The sequence below is a fragment of the Parasteatoda tepidariorum genome, chromosome 2 (genome assembly GCF_982258835.1).
Source record: "Parasteatoda tepidariorum strain Cologne lab strain chromosome 2, Ptep-v5.0, whole genome shotgun sequence".
NCBI lineage: Eukaryota > Metazoa > Arthropoda > Arachnida > Araneae > Theridiidae > Parasteatoda > Parasteatoda tepidariorum.
Window position 1 is genome coordinate 32,092,613 of NC_141756.1, and position 22,384 is coordinate 32,114,996.

Below are 22,384 nucleotides of genomic sequence, written 5' to 3' on the forward strand. Positions count from 1 at the left end.
TGTGTGTCTGTATCTTTTTTCCCACGAGAAATAACAAGACATTTTATCTCTGTCATAAAATGCATAGTCATTCTAGATCAGGGGTCGGCAACCTATTGAAATGGAACAGCCAAAAGTTACAAGATTTCTCAGTTTTTAAAGAGCCACTAAAAATTTTTGATTTAATATTATTGTATTTGCTTATACATATTTGATTTAAAATAAACGGCTTTAAATACGGAATAAATATTTATTCATATAAAAACACAAATATAGATATATCAATGGGAGCATTGGCTTTGCTTACCTTTTGAAAGTTTAATTAAAACTGGCTTACAACTTGTTGTTTTAAGTTTCAAGCACGACTCTAGATTTTTATTTACCTCTCTCAACAAAAAGAAGTAATTTTTTGTAAAACAAGCTGCTTCAAGTAAGGCTTGGTTGCCCTTTCCTTGCAGTTTTAAATTTAGCTCATTTAACTTCTTTGCGGTAAATTTTTGCAGCTATTTGTCTTCTTCAAATTCGGGATGCTCAATGCTTTTTTCATTGATAAATCTTTTTATTTTACTCAAGCACCAAGCAAAACGTTGCAATACTTTACCTCTGGAAAGCCATCTCACTTTATAGTGCAGAAGTAGGTCAGAAAACTGGCTATCAATTTCTTCAAGGAAATCTTTGAACTGGCGATGGTCGAGTGGTTCTGCACAAGATGCTGTTAATAATCTTAATTACCAACTTCGTGACCTCAACTATTACGGTCGAAAATGTTTGGGCTCAAAGCGCTTCTTGATGAATTATGCAATGAAGCGTTAGAATTTTTGTGGTTTACTTTTTTCTGAAAAATTGATATTACCCCTCCATGCATTCCTGTCATACTTCTTGCTCCCTCAATTCATATAGAAACGATTTTATTTTTATCGATTCCACTGTCTTCCAGGCATTTTTGCACAGCATTTGCTATATCTTCTCCATGAGCTTGCCATGAGAGCGGTAGCAATCCTAGTTTGGACCTTGGGACGACATATATCTGGAACTGGTATGGAATTGGAGAACCGCAACTTTACATCAAAAGAGCCGCAGGTTGCCAACCCCTGCCCTAGATTTATTTGTGCCATTTTGAAGGCTTCACTCTTTAATGTCAACACTCTGACCAAAGGTGGGGCACGTAATCGATAAAGGGACAAAAATTTAGGACATTGGAGTGGATTGATATTCGTTGACAGCACTTGTATTCTTTTTTAAATTTGTTATGAATTTAGCTACCAATACTTTCTTACATTCCTTGAATTTTTCATTTTAAGCCGTTGAACTTCTCTTTTTCTCTGAAGAAAAGAAATGGAAACAAGAGTTTACCAAAGAATAGAAAGAGAAATCAGATACAAATATAGAAAGAAAAAAAACAGAGGAAGAATGTTATTTTCTCAACAAATAAATAAATATTAACTTTGAAGCCTGTGATTAAAATAACTAAAAAAAATTTTTTGTAATGAAAGTTGGCCTCTTTTTTTTTTTCTTTATTTGATATTCGTATGTGCTCTCATAGCCGTTTTTAGTCTTCAACTTTACATTATATTTTGCTACACAAAAATTATTGTGAAGGCGTGTAGAAAAATGCACCCGGATGCATATGGAATAAAGATATTAAAAATTGGATAATTAGTAAATGAATTATTAACCGTTAATTTTGCGGTTAAAAAAAAGAAACATGAGTATAAAATTTATCTGTTGGCATCTTTATTTAATAAGCTCACACTTTAGTTTAGATCAAAAATAACAAATTCATATTACAAATGTAAATAAGTGAATGACCCCTAAAAATGTTTATTTTTATTTGTTATTATGTACTCCTTTGTTCAGTATTTTTTTAATTAAATGATTAAAAAAAATTTAATAATTTTGAAATGTAAATATACAATGGGTATTGAAGCTAAACATTTTGTCAAAATTAAATTATGACAGGGTCCTTACATTCATAATATTTAAGAAATCAGAGATAGTTTGATTCAATAATTTGATTTCAATTGTTCGTAAATAAAATAATTAAGAGATGAATTAAAGTTTTTTGGGATGACAAATCTGAATTTTTTTACATAAATAACAATAAGATTTTTTGCTACATTTAAAATATTATAAGCCTCTCACTTCATACTTTAAAATCTTGCCTCTAAATATTATTGAGTTCTTGTAAAACAACCTAAGAGTACTGAAAATTTAAAAAGTAATAAGCAAAAAAAAGTAATATAGTACAATAAAAGTTTACAAAAATGTTATGCTATTGGTGAACGGTCCCTCAGGTAAAAATGTTACTCTTAAAATTCTCAGTTGATTCTTAAATTTAACGAATAAAAGGGAGATAGACATTTTGAGATGATGAAGCTTTGGGATTTTTGACTGCTTTGGGGACCCACATGAAAATACATAATTAGTGAATAATCCCAAGTCAATTTCAAAGATTATGGTACTGATCTATAAATAGAATATAGCGAGAAGGCCATTAGCTTGTCAGTGACGAAGACGATGGCGCGTCACCAACCATGAAATTAACAAGAGAAATTAAAACTTTCTATCACTATTAGGGGGAAAAAATTGGATGATGTTTAGTTGATCCCTGTAATCAGCAAAAACGCTGGAGATTTTTCGGTTCGATTTCAGAGGGCGAAAAATGAACCCGGTAATGGAGAATCTCTTGCAAAATGCAGCAGAGCAAAAATCCTTCCCACTGGAGCCAGCTCAATACACGCGCATGCGGAGCCGCAAGTACACTGGTGGACAAAATTAAGAGATGGAAAGCATTTTCGCACATGTAAGATACCCGCACACCGCTCCATGTGTTTGACAATGGTCCCGTGAATGCCCAGAGGTACAGGCAGGAGGTCCTAGAGCCCTATGTGCGTCATTTCAGGGGCGCTGTTGGCCCTGAGTTCCTTTTTATGGACGATAATGCGCGACCACATAGGGCTCTCATGGTTGATGAGCATCTGGAAAGCGAGGATATTCAACGAATGGATTGGTCAGCCAAATCCCCTGACCTGAATCCTATTGAACATGCTTGGGATGCTCTCGGGAGAGTTATTGCGATGCGCCAACCTCCTCCCAGAACCATTCTGGAGTTAAACATTGCTCTGGTGGAAGAATGGGAGGGTCTTCCACAAGTCCTCCTTAACTCCCTTATTAACAGCATGCATACTCGTTATGCATGCTGTCTTTCTGTCAGGGGTGACCATACACCATATTAGAGGCAACACACACTGTACAAACCTCACTTTTATTGTCATCTTTTATCCTGAAGTTCAGACTACATTGGATTTATTGGCAATAGGTCTTGCCGGTGAATGGCACTTTCATTTTTGTTTTGCAATACTTTATTATCATGGAATAAGCTATATCCATACCAAATTTCATTTATTTATATTCAGTATTGTTTGAGATATTTGGGAAAATGTCTTCCATCTCTTAATTTTGTCCACCAGTATATTTTACCCAACATGTAAAACGAGTGGCGTTTTCATACGCTACGGGCCGACGGTACGCTGAAACAGATTGGTGTTTAATTAATTGTGAAAACGTTGAATAGAACAATGCGAACAATGTCTTTTAGCATAATTCGTAGCGAAAAACAACATGGTAAAGAAAAAATATCTCATTCCGGAAAAAGGAAACGGAAGCCCTTTTTAAAAACACCTACACCCAATGAAAAAAAAGCACCTATAAGGTCTTTTTAAAAACTAAAGTAAGCACTTTTCAAAAGAGCTACGCACCCTGTGCATCTTATTTAAAAATGTACTTTACTTTTGTGGAAAGTATGGCTGTCGTTTTATGGAGAGAGAAAAAAAGATAAATGTAAAATAAGGATGGGGGTCTAGTCTTTGAAAACCGAAAAGGTATAAAAAATTTTTTCAACTTTCATGATTTGAAAAGTGAATTTATGAATGAATTTTTTTAAATGATAGCGGCAGATCACTCAATCCCTCAGTTATTTGACAACTTTTTTGACACACGTAAAAAGCTTTCCAAAAAGATGTTAAATATCCAGGTTATTATAACTTTTGGTAAATAACCAAAATTCATAAATACCGTGGTATTTATGAATTTTATTGAAACTGCAATGGTAGTATTTTACTTGAGGTTTTACAAAATCACAGATATTCAAATTTAAGGCAAAATTGAGTTTTGCTTACATTTATGATAGTTAATTCACCATTTAATAAGAAGAAAAATTCCTTCAATTGACCATGTAAATAATTGAAATCATAGTTATTTTTGAGAGAAGTTGTTGTTTAATACTTCTAAAATTCATATTTCTATTCATAATTCTCAATATTCGTGGTATGAGAACTAAAATTCAAACCAAGAAACTTTTGCTAGAAATATATTTTTGAAATGCAAAAATATATTTGGGTTTTTTAGTAATTTTACATAGTTCATCATACAAAACTTTTCTTGCATAAGAACAATATGTAAATCCTTTTTTGATCCATAATTAGTTGTGATGTGAAAATATCCTTCTTAATAACAATAATGCCCAATGTGTTAACAATTAAAATTGGCTGTAATTTTTGAGTTTTTATACTTCTTCTTTCTATCTTCATTTTGTTGAGTTTTTATACTTCTTCTTTCTATCTTCATTTTGAACTTATCTAATGAGTTCTGTTACTTGCAGCTTATGCGCAATAAATGAAACTTATTGTTTTTCTTAACTTTCTTCGTGTTTTCTTGTATTTCTTTATTCTGTATATATATATATGAAACATACATTTATTTTTGACACTCTTTACCTAATTTGTAAGAGAAGTGAAATTTCAAAATTCTTTCAGGAATAAAATAGAAGCATTGATTAGCATAGAAGCATTTTTGCTAATTAAATATATATTTAATCGTTTGTTAATTGCAATTTTTTTTTCATAATTTATTAGCTATAAACTTTAGTCAGATTAATACTTAGTAGGTGAAATAAATATAACAAAAGAAGAGAAATAACAAATTTAACTCAGTACTATCTTAATAAATTTAACTCAGTCATATGTGACAATTTTTAAACAATAACTACCTCTTGTTTAATTGTCTTGAATTCTAAACGATAAGCAGTGTTTTACTCATAATTTGAAAAATAATTCATTAACATAAAAAATTAAATCACATAATTCCATACTTCTGCCAAAAATAACCTTTGCAATTTAACAAAAATATTACTCATTTTGAAAAATAAAATTATTTTTAATAAAATAAAATCAATGTTGGAAAAACGTTCAAAACAAAATATCGAGATACTTTAAACAAATCACATAAAAGAACTAATTTGGTCTAAATGAACAAACTTCTTTATTATTCAAATATGAAATTAATTTCATCACTTATATTAAATTTTTAAAATTAATATACAAAATGAATACAGTCTGTTTTGAAAATTACTGTCAATAATTTTCATAAATTTTAAACTTGTTTTCTGAGCTCATTTCTTTTCATTCAGTTCACATTATTGTCCTAGAAAAAATGGTTTTCTTGAAAAATGCCCAATCTTGAACTTAAATTACTTAATATAAAGTTGATATTACATTACAAATCACAAACTTTTTAGTTTTACTTTTTTAAAACAACATTGTAGTTCTTCTAATGAGTATTTACAGTTTTTTGAAATATTTCTTCTAGAACTGATATGTTTTAAGTTTATTTTGTAAAATTAAATATATTATTCTCATAATTATAAACAAGACAAATGATAGTTAGATGCTTTAAAAATGAATAAACATTATACATACTCTGATTTTAGGTATTTACCCAAGGTGTTTAAAGTTTACCCAAGGGTACTTAAAGTTTACCCAAGAGATAAAAACCCATTTATAAATACCCTACCTATATGGATTTATGTGACACATATTTATAGCCCAAACACATGTTTCATCATTATTACAATGGATACTACTGATCTATTGATTCATTCATATTTGTACCTTGTGCCTTTAAATAGGAATGTTCAATACAATTCAATGCTGCAATCCCCATTATAAATACCCTATCCACTGGGTATTTACCTGACCCACATCTATAGCCCTGACACATGTTTCCTCATTATTAAACTGGATGTTACTCATTTACTGATTCATTTATATTTGTACCTTGTGTCTTTAAACATCAACATTCAACACATTTCAATGCTGTAACGACACTACTCAAATGTGCTAGAAAACATCAATTATACAGATAACAAAAAATTATCAATGATTTTTATGATATTGCATCCTTTTTCAAAATAGAAAACTAAAAGATAGGTAAAAAGTTTTCAATAAACATTATTTTAGTCACTAATCATTTTAGGTAGTTTTATTTTAGATTTATTGTTTATATACCCGAAAAATCAATACAAAAAAGGTCCTAACTATCAGCAAACTAGATGGATTTGCTATAGAATTATCGCAAATCAAGCAGTCAAGAAGGATGACTTAAATTCAAATTTCTGTGTTGTAATAACATTGAGATTTGAAAAGAAAGAAGAAAAAAAAACCATGTGGAATTGGCTGAAAGACGATTAGGAAATGACGTTTCTTTTTCTCTTATTTTTTTTATATCTATATTGACTTAGAAAACATTCCCTTGCCATGAGTCTGGTTTTTAGAGGTCGTATTGTAATTCTTATACATCAAACTTTGCCCAACCTAGTTTTTAATGACAGATACATATTTAAAATAATAATTTTCTTAAAGCAAAGAAAAGTATATGCTTCTTTAAAATAATATTCACAATAATAAATATTAATGACATCAATATTAATGACAAAACACTCTTTATCAATATCACACATATCTGTTTAATATATCTAAATGTACACATCCAAATAAAACAAGATTATTTATATAAAAAAAGAAACCTAGTTTATAACATGGCGGCAATCAAAGAAGCAGCTATTGAGCTCCCGATGACGAGATAGCCAGTCATGTAGAGGGTCTTCATGTCAAAGCCATAACCTAAATCCCATGCCTAGTTAACATAAAAATAAATATAAAAAAAATTTAAAAAATCAGCTGCTTTTCAAAATAATAAAAAAATACAATCATTAATGAAGTTAACTACATAATGCATGGGAATATACTTTCTTCAGTAGATGAGATTTTCAGGTTAGTAAATAATTGGCAAATTGCAGTTCTACTTATTTGGATGTGAAATGAATACAAAAAATCAGGCTAAATGGTGATATTAATTAAAAAAATTGTCAGATTTTGATATAACTGCGCAAAAGGTACTGCTTTTGTTATTTTTAGTTGTTTATTAAAATGTTAATCTTTCATTTATCTGTCAAAATTTTGACAGATTTGGGGTAAATTTGCACAAATCACTAAGTAATGTCTTCACATTTTATTATTTAAACACCAGAAAATACAAAAGGAACACAATAGCAAATATAGTGTATGATATAATTTGTATTAACCTTTCACACTGAAGACACTTTTAATATATAAAACAAATTCCTAAAATTTTATGCATGTTTTGCAATTGAAATAGACAAGACATTGGTTACTTAGTAAGGTTAATAGGAACTAAAAGAACCATGAAAATGCTATTAATTTAGAAAGAAAAAAAACTAGTTTTCTGTATAGCAAAGAGCTTTTTCTTTTTACACATACAATTAAAAATAAAGGGCTTTATACATTGATAAGATCAAAAAAAAAATGCAAAAGTTTTCTAGCCAATCTATGAGTAATTTCAAATTGATAACTTTATTTGAAAGGATTCCATTCCATTTTGTTACTTTCATTAATTAATTAATTTATCAAATGAAATTAGATTTTTAATATTATATATTTGACATTATTTTTTCTGCTCAATAGATAAAGATTTTTTTTTCATAACAAATTTTTCTAGGCTATAATTGGAAAAGAGGCTTAGTTGGGCTTATTACATGAAATTAACCAGAGCATTTTATTTAAGCTTTGGATGTTTTTAATAATTTTATTTTTCTGTAAGTATGCATAATAATAAGAAATAGATAAGCTTATTTAACATATAGGTTCAGAACAGCAAAGAGGCCATTTATTACATTTTGTTAAATATACACACATGTATCTATGACTATCAATAAGTTAAGTAATGAACATTTACAGAATCTATCAAGAATTGGTGGAAAATTCAGATGTTATGACAATTAAACTTTTTTTTGGACTTCTGTTTCCTTTTTTATGTAGATAATTAAATTTTTTTTAAATAATTGTATACACTCTGCTGGATACATTAATTTTGTAGAAGTCAATCTAATTTTTTTTTTACTGTAATTATAGAAATAGATTTCTGAAATATAAAAATACAAAAAATTTAATTCATATTCTCTAAGTTAAATTTTTTCCTTCCAAACAATTAATATACTTAAATCTAGAATTTTGGTGTGAAAGATTTAGACATATAAAATTCCTTAGAATAGTAATAACTAACAAAATAAATAGTGCATAAAATATTTATATAAAAAAAAAAGTTCTTTTTTCAAAGTTATATTAAACTTTAAAAAAAAAAAAAAGAAAAAAAAAAAAAAGAAATTGTAAGTCGAAAAACGGGTTTCTTTGATGCTAAAATTGTAAAATTTGTTTGCCGTTTTCAAAATAAAAGTAAATTGAAAATTTTTCAATTTTGTACTACAGTGACCACCACTATAAAATCAGCTGCTTTATTAAATTAAATGTGCAAGAACAAATTATTACAATATAAAAAAATGCTAAAACCATCCTCTTATAAAATCATGATCGTCGTTTAGAAAAATCAAATTTTGTACGGCATAAGTTCAAAATAATAGAAACTCTGCTTTTGCTTTTTAATTCCAGGAAATTTGAAAGTATGTTAATAACAAATTGAATTGTTTCCCCTACGAACAAGTAAAAGTGTAGATAACACTTTTTAGTGAAATTTATGGACGAGAAGTAAAAAAGAGCAGGAAGAAGAAAGGAAACATAATGAAAACTGTTTATGAAGTAAGAAAAGCTATAGAATGCTTAATACCATTTAATGCCAATGGTTATCGCTCAATCAATGGGGCAAATTTATCCTCAATAGATACAGAAAAGCTCTAGATATTTTAAAGTGCAAAAAAAAAAAAAAAAAAAAAAAAAAAAGAATAATTAAATTCAACAAAATTTCCAGACTACATTGAACCTTATTTTAAATTTTGCTACTCAAGTAAATATATGTCAATATTTTTAAACCCTGAAAATAAAATAAAAATTAAAAAACATGCAGATCATGCTTAAATAAAATGTCAAATGTAGCTTTAATAAAAAATAAAATATAAATGTAATAATCAGTTTAGTTTTTACTCTATTTGTAAAGTTTAGCTTTGCATTTTTTTCCCTAGATGGTGCAGACATTCTGATTTATAAAATCAGCTGCTTTCTTAAATCAAATGTTCTTGGAACAAACATGATTTTTATATTCAGCGGGTACTCTGCTTGAATTTAAATCTGTTAAAAATACAAGGGAAAAATTAATCTAAATCAATTGATAATAAAAAGCATACCAAGTGTCTGACTCCATTAAATGAGTGGTAAAAGAGGGACCATGCCAGGGCAAATTTCATGGTGAATATAATTGGAGTTCCTATATGCATGGACTGAAGAGCTTCGAAGTAGTGGGGGAAGTTAGCCGGAAGTAGAAGCATTCCAATGGATATACTGTACATACCTGCAAATCATGACAAAAATTAAGTAATAATTAAAATAAATATAAATATGAAATATATGAATAAAATGAAATCTAAACAAATAACTGCTAAACACAAATCAGAATTTAATAATTTATAGTTACAATCTGCAAGAACATCATAATTGCATTGTATTATCAAATGCTTTTTGACATTCTTAAAATTGAAAGAATAGAAGCCTGGTAGTGGGCCCTCCCTCAAAAAACAAATAAATAAATAAAAAGTAAAATTTGGGAAATAAAAAAAAAAATTAGGACATTTTTGGAACAGTATATGTAAGCCAGACTACTTTTAGAGAAGGATAAAATAAAGAAACATTATGATTTGTTCTACTTATGTATGATAACGGCAAATTTTATAACAAAAAAAGAATGGAATAGCAGTTTTAATTTAAAATTACTTAGTTTAGAACAGAATGTTTTAGCAATTTTAGTGGAGCACTGACCAACTCATAATACTTTGTGATCATTAGACAGAAAATTTTTATAGCACTGCTGCATTAAAAAAGTAACTTGTTTCAAACAGTATCTATTCATACCAATATTTAGTTAAAATTTGTCCTCGAGATTAAGAATTTCTTAATCAAATAATTTTAAAGTTATTTTTCAATAATCTTGAAGCTCATACAAAGTAAATATATGCTGGTTAATAAAAGTGATTTGGTGGATGATTCTCAATTCACAATTTTAAAATTCTATGATATGATTACAGTATTGTTAATTGGAATAAAAATTTTTTCAATGAGACAAAAGAGACCAATCAATATTTCTGAAACTACAATACTCCACCTTATAAGATTTATTATTACATTTGATAAAAACAATATAGATGCATATGACCTATGAATTCATTATCATAAAAATCTGATAATGCAAAAATTGTCAATTGAGCTTTGTTATCATAAAATAGATTAATTCCAAAAAGGTTTGAAGCATTGAATCCTGCAGATAAGGTTTAATGCCTGAATTGCATGTCTGTAATTAGCAAACCGTAGGTAAGTTAGGACTATCTAGTTTTGCATTTAATTCAAATAAAATGATATTGGATCTGAAGTTCAAAAAAAAAAAAAAATGTCAGAAAAATAACTTATATTTGCTAAGAAATCCGCACAAATAAATTTTATCAAAAAGTGATGATTTAAATAAGCATAATAACATCTTACTTAAAATAACGGGATTGTCAAAATCACAAGGAAAAGCATCGCCATAGCAAAAAAAAAAAAAAAAAAAAAAAGCTTACATGTACGATGGGCAAATAAAGCACATCAATATGTAATTATTTAATTGCATTATGTAATAAAATTCGGAACTCTTAAAACCACCTGGGAATGCATCACAAGAATTGCCAAAAATATTATTGAACAATAATTTACAATGAAATTCCAAAATATTCTATACAAAAATGTGCTGTCGTGCCACAGGTCCCTGGTTCGACCCTCGGGCAAAGTTGACTCAGCCTTTCATCCCTTCAGTGGGTCAATAAATGAGTACCAAGCATGCTTGGGGACTACACACTGGGGGTTTCGCGTTCGGCCGACCACCTGACCGGAACATCTGCTCCTGCACCCCGGAGCCCAAGGTCAAGAAAACTGAGATGGGCACAGTAGGCCTTGGCCCTCTATGGGCTGCCGCGCCACTGAGTTCTATACAAAAATAATTTACAAAATATTGAACAATAATTTACAATGAAAATGAATTTACATAACTCATCAAAAAATGAATTTGAAACTAAGTGTTGTAATAATAGAGTAAAAATAAGAAACTTTCAAAAGTGTAGAAAAAAGTGGCGATAACTGCTTTCAGAAAAAGAAATCAAAATGAAAAAGTTATTTAAATTTACAATGAAAGCGGTTTAGTTAAAGTGGGTCAAAAATGATCAATTAAAGTTAAATAATTGCACGATTGATAACTCAAGAGTTGTAATATCTGAATAAATATATTGGGATTTTACAAGTCACATAAAAATTGGAAGTTATAAATGGAAAAAGAAAAACAAAAAAAACAATTGAAGCGTCACTTGGATTTACGATAAAATTGGTAAAAATAAAATCAGTAAAAGAAATTTGTGGAATTTGATATTTGCGTATCGAAATATTGCATTAAAAACATTGTCTTTTTTAAAACCATGCGGAATTATGCAGCAAAAAATTTTTGAAAAAGCGATCCAGAAATAACATATATTTACATTAGAATCTGCGAGATGAGTGCATTACAAAGTGAAAACTGAAACATAAAATTCAAAATTTTTGAAATTTTTTTCCCATTGCGTTTTACGCGGGAAACACATCATTAGTCATCAAACCGCAGGTTGCGCACTCCTACTGTAAAGAAGCTGTTCAAGCTCAATCAGAACCAACAAACCGTAAGGAAGGTTTAAAATTAACAAAAAAGGCTTTAGAAAGAAACATTCTAATACAACTAGCCAAAGAGTTCTCGTTCGAGAACTTCCCGATGGAGAAGATGAGATGGGTGGGGAGAGGCATGTGACACCTAAGAAGGAAAATAACAATATGATGAAAAAAGCTAATCATGCGGCTGAGTGCCAATCTCCCCATGAAGTACTTCGCTCAGCTCATTTTCTTGCCTCCTAAGAGAATTAAATTTTTCCTCCCTCCTAGTAGAGAAGCAATGTCTTGTGCATATTTCATTTAGAAAACAAGGAAGCAGGGTTTTCTGAAGTCTGGTGATTTTATGAGTGTTTTTCCGTATAGGAACACCAGCAAAACTTTAGGAGATTTTCAGGAATTTTAGAGGCTTGCACATATTTTTATGAATTTTAGGGAAAATGTGAGAATTTATTAAATTTAATTATTCAAACTTTTTAAGGACATTATCTTTTATTTTAAGGCTACTTTTTGTTGTCCATCACGGTTTTACTTAATTATTATTATTTTTTACCTTTTTTAATAGCATTTTTATTTTATCAACATTCTAATAATAAAGAAAGATCATGTGATCTTGAAAACTTTGAAAAATACAATCATTTTTTAATACAGAGTGAAAAAAAACATTTATAAAATTTACCAGCAGTTAGAGCAATTCCTGTTGCCCTGTGTGTTATGGAGAGCATAGCAGGTAGAGGAAATCTGTCAAAATAATTAAGTTAATTATTCATGAAAATGTTAAAAATTTTCATTTTACAGAAGATTGTTAAATAAGCTCATTAACAAGACTGTTATAGGTAATATCAAACAGGTGTAAAGTTCTAAATCTAGAAAAATCAAAGTTTTTGGAATTCATATTCAATTATTTCTTAAGAAAGTAAGTATACTTTTAACTGCTTAAAATATAGAAGAATCTTAATCCAATTTAATTTATGCTCACCTCCTCCGTGACATTGGTTATTAAACAATACATGCAAGGTACAGAAAAATATGAGCTGAATAACTTTTAATCTGATATTCACGTGCTATTTTAATAATTCAAATGACTCTCTAGCACTATCCAGGCAAAGAAATTTTTTTTTAAATATATTGTGTGCATAATATATATATATATATATATATATATATATATATATATATATATATATATATATATATAGAGAGAGAGAGAGAGAGAGGGAGAGAGAGAGAAAATTTGGATTTTTAAGTTTTTAACATTAAAAAAAAAAAAAAAAAAAAAAAAAAAAAAAAAAAAAGAACTAAACACAACCATTTTAGAATGGTCTTAATAACTTTGACAGGAAAGTATTCAAAAGTTGTTGCTTTTTATGTTAGTTTTTTGTTTATGTCTTTTTATGTTTTTATCAGGCATTTACGAATGAGAGCAAATTTAAAAAAAAAATCTGCTCACTGCTCAGAATTCTTAAATCTTAATTTCAAGAATTTCTTATAAAATTTTTAAAGAAAGTAGCTTAAAAATCTGGTTTCTGAATAATAATAACATCATAAAATAAACCATCCACTACTCATTTGCCTTCCTTAAAAATTTTATAGCAAACTCTAGCAACATATTTTAAGATGAAATGTATATGAAATGAACACAATATCTGGGAAATTAACTGAGACTACATCAACGCAACACTCAGTAGTTTATTTCTTAGTTTGTCGAGCAAAACCATAAAAAAGTAGATTTAAATTTTTTTTTTTTTTTACTATTTCATTGACTAGTGTAGCGATTATATGTGTTATTCCATTTATCATTAAAAACTGCTTACAGTCAAATTAAATTAATTTCTTTATGGATTATCATACAGTGAAACTTCCAGGAAAGACCCACCTTTTTAAAACAACCTCCTCCATTTAAGATCACTTTTTAGAGGTACAGAATTTTTTCCATAGATTTTTTGTCAAAGAAAAATTTTAGGAGAGACCATTAAAACCTCCCACAGAGACTGGACAAACCTCTGCACCAAATGCGGAGATGGTCAAACAAGGAATCACGAAAAATAACAAAAGAAAAAATATTAACAAAACAAATAAGTAGATTTAAATGTATTCAAAATATTTGTGAGTGGCTCTTATTTAGAGAGCTCTTTTTGATGATGTCGGAAAGAGATCAAAAATATTGTGTTGCAGTCACAAATCACGATGATTCGGTTTTCATGATTGTTATCAATGTTAGTTGAAAGTTAAATTAGAAGAAAAAAAATTTATTTTTTTAGAAAAAACTAAGAATCTCATTTTTTAAAGCATATAAATTTTTATGATATAAAATTAAATGCAAACTTAAAAACATTATTTTTCAATTTATTTAAAATACAGTACAGAAACTGTTATCCGGAAATCAGAAAACCGGAAAACCCAAAACGAAATTAAGTAAATTTTCCATTTTCCTGCCATTTTTTTAAAAAAAAAAAAAAATATTTTTTCCTTATAAGATTTTGGGATTTTTCTTTCTTTTTTGAAAGATGTTTACCTTACCATCATTTTGGAAATAATCATTAGTGTATTACTTCATCGTTTTTTCTTCTTTTTAAGATTATTTCCAGAAATTGTTTTCTTTTAGTTGGGTTTAACAATAAAAAAAAACGGCTTTTTGTAGCGATTCAGAAAACCGGAAAAATCAGTTATCCGGAATAGTGATGGTCTCGATCGTTCTGGATAATCGGTTCCCTACTGTAGTTCTATGATTCATAATTGGCAAAATTGCTCTACACATACCAGTAAAGGTCATTTTTATTGACTCCAAATTTTATTCATTGATCCAGTTTTTATGACACCAACACAAGTATCATTTCTGCACCAAGAGAATGACACTGAGTAAAATTAAAATTGCTAGCAAAAATTCATGTACCTTTGATAATATTTTGAAGTCTATGAACGTAAACCCTAGGAACAACCCAGCCTGAATTAACAACCATTTTACTGTGTGACAGAGAGAGGTCACTCCCAAGAGATTTCACTGTATAAACTCAAAGAAACTGGTAATATGTAATAATTAAAAAAAAATTTTTTTTTTAAATTAAAAGTTTTGAGAATTTTAATGGCATTGTGATAGTGAACATGCAATAAAACATTAATTTTAGAAGAAACAGCAGTTGTATTTGAATTAATTCCGGTTTTACCTATAAATAGTCAGATGAGGAGATAATGGTCTCTGCAGTCGCTCATTCTTTTCTGCAAAACTCTCAACTGCTTGCTTTGTAGCAGATGTTGTCACAGGAAATGATCTACAAAATAATTTTTTTATTTATATTTAAATGCTTTTTGAACAAATAGAAATTTTAAAAAAAAGTTGGAAGATTTTTTATTTTTTTCAAAAAAGAACTTTATAAGATTTTAAAATTGCCCACATTTTAAATATAAAGCAAATATAAACACAAACATAAAAAAATAATTACAGATACGTATATACATAAATTATAAATTGCATATATAGTTACTAAAAGTTTTTTTCTAAGTAATATTAATTATTTTTGCTATAATTATATGAACTTAAATAAAACAATAATTATTCACGTTGAACTTATCAACACATTATGTAAAAAATTGAAAGCAAACAAACAACCAAAAATGAACTTTTTCAAAGCAAATTTTTACCTTTGAAAACCATTGCATGATACAAGGTATTTCTGGAATCCTACTCTGCCACTTCGCCTAAACAAAATAAATTGAAAGTTAGGAATTATTGAACACAATTTAAATTATACAACTTAAAACTGTAAAATAGATTCATCAATAACATTATACCTGAAAATAGGACTTATGATTCAAAGTACATTACATAGTTTAAATGTTATTTACAGGGACAGAATAATTTAATTAATCTGTCATAAAAGAAGTTTTTGTGTGTCCCCCTCTTGTCATTCTAGAACATCTTCTGCTAGGATACTAAAATTTAGACAGTGGATGCAAAGGGGTAATTTTATCCAACAATTCTAAATTGAAAATTTTTTTATTTGTCCATTCAGGAAGGATGCATGAAAAAGCGATTTTTTGTCATCGAATTGTCATGGCACATTGCAGCAATATAAACTGCTATTAAACATTTTCTATTCAATCAATTATTCTCATTACTTCAACTTTTCAATTAATTTTTATTAATGCCTGCTAGCTTTCAGCTCTTTTTAATAAAAAGCTAGTTGCATTTGAATTTAAAACTGTGATATTTAATGATTATTTATGTCATGTAATCAAAATTAAGAAAATGTTGCAAACAAAATAAGTGATTTGAAAGCTATCTACATATTTATTTGTTGTACATTGTTTGGTGTTTAATTGTAAAACCATACTTTTGTTTCAAATATGTTTTTAAAGACCTAAATAACAAAAAGTCAATGATAATTGAAATAATAAGAAATTAACTATGTAAAAATGTATGAAAAATTATCAATTGTAATTAACTTCATAATTACAATTGATATAATAATGGCAGTTAAAAATTTTTCAAATTTTAGATATATTTTATGCTGTTCATAAAATGAATTGTCAAATAATTGAAGTGGAAAACTTTTAAATTAAATTTCAGTAAAATTAGCTTTTATTTGTGCTTTTTTGTTCTAAATTTCTACATTTATAAAATATTTGTGAACAGAAAGAACTAGAGAACAATATACTCATAATTTGCAAACTTATATTTAACGATACTTTATTCCACACCATGTATATATTAGCAACTAGCTATTTGCAATAATTTATGTGAATAAGGTAATATCTACATTTTTATACTGAATTTAACCTAACCAGATATATATTTTTCTAACGTATTCTCTAAATTCCGAGACTGCAAGTAAATGTAGAGAATTTAAAACAGCCTTTTTAAGATATTTAAGGCTTTAGTTTCTCATTCTAGATTTGTCTGTAAATACTAATAGAGAGCCTAGCTCAGAATTTCTTTGAAACTCTCTTTTCCATAATACCTATATTATTTATGAAAACTTCTAGTCATAGTATTTTTTTTTTACAGGTAATGAAGAAATATTCTTGAAAATTACAATATTGCTGTACAGTTTATGTGCATGTTTTGGGGATATTTCCGTATCTTGATCTGTCTCTCCAACAACAATCACCAAGATGTCAAATAGATTTTAAACTTGCAAATTTCTTTTAAAAATAAATAAATAGATGTTTACCAGGATGTTTACTTAGTCCCTTTCTGAGATTTTTTTTTTCCTTCCAAAATCTCCCCCATACTTAGATTAAATAAAGTAAACTAATTTTAACATAAAAAAAAGAGATAAAATTTAAATAGACTAGCTGTGATCTATTTAAAATTACACCTCAAAAAATTCAGATAGAAAGTCATTCCTTTACATAAGGAGAAGTATATAGCAATTAATAAAATAGCCACTTAAATATAACAATAATGCTATTTTTAAAAACATTAAGATCATAATATCAAAGGATACTATTATAAAAGATGAGTATGAAACTTTTTTTCGGGGAACGTTCCTCTAATTAAAGTTATTTACATACTAATTAAAATATTTGCAAACATAAATATATATATTTGACCTCTTGGTAAATTTATTTTAAATTAACCAACGAAGCAAAATTTAAATAGATCAATTAAGTTCAACGAAATTAATACCTCAGCAAATTCAGGCACAATGCCATTCTTTTTTGCAAAATAGAAGTAAAGAACAAGTTATAAATTAGAAAATATATATGATTTATTGTTCTGCAAATTCTAATTCTTACAGCAACAAATTAACAAAATGAACGAACAAATTTTCCTATTTCTTTTAAATGGTTTCGTCAAAAGGACGTCCTTACCTACTGGTGCGAACCCATTTAATAAATCACATTATACAAAATATTCTCAGATCACTTCCTATTAACAAATAAATAATTAATTTAATTTGAAAAATAAAGAATTAATTCCTCTTTAGCTCTTCCTTTAATTCCTCTTTTAAATAAAAAAAAGTATTACAAAAAGGCTAGTTTCCCGCTATTTTTAATTTAACTGTAAGCCGATTTAAAAAATGTAAACAAACAAAGCAACATTAAACGTCACTGAACCAGTAGTATTCATGTTAATTTTCACTATTAAATGTGACTCGATATAAAGGTAATTTTAGGTATAACTTACATTTTTATCTGATAACCTTTTATAAAACAGTATTTTATTTCAGTCTTTCTTTAAAGTTAGTTTATTAGTGCTATTTATAACTTTTTCATCTTTACTCGTTCAGGCTGTAACATGTAGGTTATTAATACTTATTTATTTCTGAGTTATTCATAAAAAAATATTTAATGACTTGTACATATAATGGGAAGAGGAAATTCTAATAAAATTTTCCATTGGTTTAGTTTTTATAATTATTTTTTAATTCAACACTCATATTTTCTGCTATTTATAAATACTTTTATTTAGTTATTGTTTTGATATATTGTACTTAGAGGGAGTTATTATAAGGTCTCATGTTTCACTAAAGACTTCTAGTTTAATTGGAACATACATTTTTAGTTATGTATATTGTATTTTAAATTAATTTTTAGTTATTGAAATTTTTCAATATGTGAGTTATTCCAATATCTTTCTTATGTTTTGGACATTTGACAGCCAAAAAGTTGTATTTCACTATTACCAAATAGTTGTATTCACTATGCCAAAAAAATACAAATGAAAGCTACAGCTCACAATACTGAAATGAATTTCCTTAAAAACAGCATTTAAAATCCCAGATGGTAAATTTTTATTAAACCATTTACATGTGTTGATGTAACATTGATATCATTTCATCAGTAAGATCAATGGAAAATATGGTAAAACAGACATGATGTAACTCGACAGATCACATTTTTGACAGATGATATAATTCAACATCACATCACACTTCAACATCACATTATGTTTTGACCCACTATAAGACCTGTTTAGAAAAAACTAATCACTCATTGTTTTTTGTTCACTATAGTTAAATTTTTGTGTGAAATGCAAACTGTGTGTTCATAGTTATTTATTCACACAAACACAAAACCTTTTTATTCACACCAAGAAGAAACAAAGATATCCATTTATTCATGCCATTTAAGAAAGCATTGATTATAAAATTCCAAAATGGGTTTGTAGTCTTGATTTACAAAAATTTTCCTAGGTAATCGCCAGAGGTTGGAAATCCTGTTTTCATAGAGGAAAGGTAATAAGGTTTGTGATATTAATTGTAGTCTGCATATTTTTTTATTTTTTCTTGAAATGTAGCAGTTCCTCTGCATTTTCTAATAAGAACATACAATTTTTTTTTCTTAAAGGGATTTTGCAGAATAGTGTGATGATTAAAGGGTTGCTAAGGGAAAATCTTATATCTTTTAAAATAAAATTGAACATATTTAATAAAATGGAAATGTTATTGTTATAAAAAAAATTAAATTAAAATTAAATAATTAAAATAAAGAAATTTCATTTTAACATTTCACCTTTACTCTTTTTATAATTATTACCATTGGCTTGTCAAAAACCATTAGCTAAAAAGATTATTTTATAAAGAATTAACACAAAGAACGAAAGATTTAATTTCAAAATATTTATTTACCACCATTTCTAATTGAAATCTGAAAGGGCTTTAAATAATGAATCTGAAATCTCCTGAATCCAAATGGGGATAATTGATTATAAATACAAAAGAATACAAAGTGAGATGTTTGATTTTAAAATCACCATGAAAGTGATTTACTGAAATTTTAAAGACGCAAGCATACAAATTGCAATATTGAGTTTTAAAGGCATGTGAATATGAGGCATGCCATTTGATTTTTAAATTGCAGGAATCTGAATTTTGATATGTAATTTTTAAATGTTGAAGAATAAAATTTTTAAATGGTGTAGAATAGTGTGAACATGAATCCCCATGTTTAAATTTTAATTCGTGTAAATCAATGCTCAATATTAAAATTGTGTGAATGTTAATCGTGATTTTAAATTTAAAGAGTGCTAGAATGCGAATCGTAATATTGAATTTTTAGATTGCGTGAATATGACTCGCAATGTTTGGTTTTAAAATCACTTGAATACAAATTGTGTTGTTGAATTTTAGAAGCGTGTGAATACGAATAACGACGTTTGATTTTTAAATCACTCTATTTGATCTCTATTTGCACATTATCACTAAATATAAGTCACAAGGGGTAATTTTCAAATTCTGATATTTGATACTTTAAATTGTCTTGATACATCATTACCATAAAAAAGTATCTGCAAAATTTAAAAATTCCTGCACTTGTAGTTGTGCACATGTGCCTCTATATTATCTTACTCTGAATAGGGGCTTATTAAGTTTTGATAGTTGGTCAATGATCATATAAAACTATGGGTGGGGACTTGTTCACTATTTTACGTATATCTCTACTTTTTTTTCATACGTATATCTCTAAAAAAAAATTTTTTTTCCCGTTTAATTGTCTCTTGTCAGAAAAAAATACATTGTGCAACAATTCTGAGTAGAATTTCAACAAACTGATCAATTTCAAAGATCAAAATTTGAAGTTTTGTAAAGCTAAAATTTACTTAGTAAGAAATAGATAGTCTGACCTTTTTTTATTACCGCCACATTCTTTATCATAATAATTTATGTGTTTTGATTTAATAAATAAATATACAAACCTGTCAACTTTTCCAACTTTTAGTCAATTATTTTTCCCAAATATTCAAAGTGATAGCAGAATTTCTGCTTTAATATTTGATTTTAAAAGATTTTGCCCACTGTAATGTATGTAAATAGTTGAAAAGTGTATATAGAATGTTGGAAAATAAAACAATTTGTTCTTAAGTGATGGGGAAATTTTTAAGAATCTATGCATGCTTTTTTATTAATTGCCACTTTAAATAAAATCAAAAGCTAGAATTTCCAGTTTGGCAGTTCTCGATATAGATTACAATATGTTTTTTTAAAATTTTTTATCTTACCTTATTACTTAGGTACAATGCACGAAGAAAGGCTAGCAATTGTTAAGAAAGAAATTCGAAGTGTGATTATAACTTATCCAAAAGGAGTCTCTTTAAATGGATTTCTGAAAGCATACCACCAGCTGGTTGGAATCCGACTACCATCGAGAGAATTTGGCTTCACGTCAGATGTCGATTTCTTATATTCTCTTACGGATATAGTTAAAATACAAACAGATAGAAATGGTGACATTCTCTTGAACTGCATTGTTGATGAAAGCACTGAACACATACAAAAACTAGTTGGAAAGCAAAGAGTTGTCAAAACTAAGACAAAAAATGGTTCTGGTCGAGATAGCCTTCCGAAGGCATTCAATCATTCCTCCAAAATCAAACCATTTGTCTCTGCTTCTTTGAGGAAAAATTTATTTGAAGTTTTGAAGGACTTCCCAGATGGTATAAACTACAACTCGCTTCAGTTAGCCTATCAAAGGAAGTTTAAAAGACCTTTAAACCTCGAATTTCTTTCTGAGAGTCGTTATGATAGGTTGAGAAAACTTGAAATGGCTGTTTCAGAACTACATGTGAAAGTGGTAGATGAGACTGAAAGGTTATTCTACTACCCTCTTACAAGAAACACTAAGAGACATGAAGGCAATAATAAAATATCATCTGACACCTTATCTACGCAAGGTAAATATGTGATAATATAAATGTATTTATTTTAAATGTTTTTACTTTCTTTTTTAGTCATAAAATTTTTCCTTTCTGTCATTAAAGAATTAATTTTTACTCTCACAGATGTGTTTTCATTTCATATCTTTTTATGATTTGTAACCTGTCACACTTATGTTTAATTCATTTTGTGATAATCCATTATTTTAAAATAATATTCAATGATTATGAAATGTATAATTCATTAAGTTAGTGAGAATATGCTGCCAAATAACAGAAAAATGAGTGTTAGCGAGAAAATTCAAATTTAAGATTTTTATACATAAGACCTTTTTGTATAATTAGCTACTCCTTGCAAAAAGAAACTTTTTTGAAAATAAATGTTTTAAATCTGTTTTCTAAAATTTTATTTTAGATTTGATAGCATTAGCAAGATAAAGAAAATAGTTGTTAAACATATAATATATATAAACTAAGGCAAACAATGTTAAAGAGCACAAAAATATTTATAAAATACAGACAGCTGTTTCGGATGCTCAAAGGGCAGCCTTCATCAGTGCAACAGAAAACAGTCTTTTCTGTTGCACTGATGAAGGTTGCCCTTTGAGCATCCGAAACAGCTGTCTGTATTTTATAAATATTTTTGTGCTCTTTAACGTTGTTTGCCTTAGCGCAAAGGTCGCCCACTTGTGTATGTATATATACAAAAAAAGTATAGCGTTTGTTGCAGTTTAACAGCAACAGTGTGTATACCTGTTTTTAGTTAATGCAGATATATTTGAAAAATTTA

General features: G+C 27.9%; 2 protein-coding genes across 9 annotated transcripts in view; one reads left to right on the forward strand and one right to left on the reverse strand.

Moving 5' to 3' along the window:
* Nucleotides 1–6,757: 6,757 nt before the first annotated feature.
* LOC107443301 (succinate dehydrogenase cytochrome b560 subunit, mitochondrial) lies at nucleotides 6,758–17,806 on the reverse strand. Its single transcript, XM_016057122.4, has 6 exons — nucleotides 17,626–17,806; nucleotides 15,636–15,692; nucleotides 15,161–15,265; nucleotides 12,676–12,737; nucleotides 9,470–9,633; nucleotides 6,758–6,951 (listed from the first exon to the last, which is right to left on the reverse strand). The coding sequence occupies exons 1-6, from the start codon at nucleotides 17,649–17,651 to the stop codon at nucleotides 6,847–6,849; spliced, it is 519 nt and encodes a 172-aa protein (XP_015912608.3). The 5' UTR covers nucleotides 17,652–17,806; the 3' UTR covers nucleotides 6,758–6,846.
* Nucleotides 17,807–17,825: 19 nt separating this feature from the next.
* Nucleotides 17,826–22,384, forward strand: part of LOC107443290 (tudor domain-containing protein 5) — a 40,585-nt gene continuing 36,026 nt past the window's right edge. For 2 of the 8 annotated variants that reach the window (XM_087157150.1, XM_087157156.1), the window contains exons 1-2: nucleotides 17,995–18,115; nucleotides 20,953–21,612. In XM_087157150.1, coding sequence (XP_087013276.1) covers nucleotides 20,958–21,612 — 655 coding nt within the window. In that variant the 5' untranslated portion in view covers nucleotides 17,995–18,115; nucleotides 20,953–20,957. Of the gene's footprint in view, nucleotides 18,240–19,135; nucleotides 19,186–20,952; nucleotides 21,613–22,384 lie in introns of all 8 variants that reach the window. The other 6 variants (XM_087157154.1, XM_087157151.1, XM_087157152.1 and 3 more) reach the window with 6 other exon arrangements.

What these genes read in the sequence shown, in the direction of transcription:
- LOC107443301 (XM_016057122.4), bottom strand. Translation starts at nt 17,651, where the DNA reads ATGGCATTGTGCCTGAATTTGCTGAG. An exon ending in TTGTGCCTGAATTTGCTGAG is followed by an intron (nt 15,693 to 17,625) that starts GTATTAATTTCG and finishes TATTTTGTTTAG; the next exon opens with GCGAAGTGGCAGAGTAGGAT. An exon ending in TTAATGGAGTCAGACACTTG is followed by an intron (nt 6,952 to 9,469) that starts GTATGCTTTTTA and finishes TATGTTAACTAG; the next exon opens with GCATGGGATTTAGGTTATGG.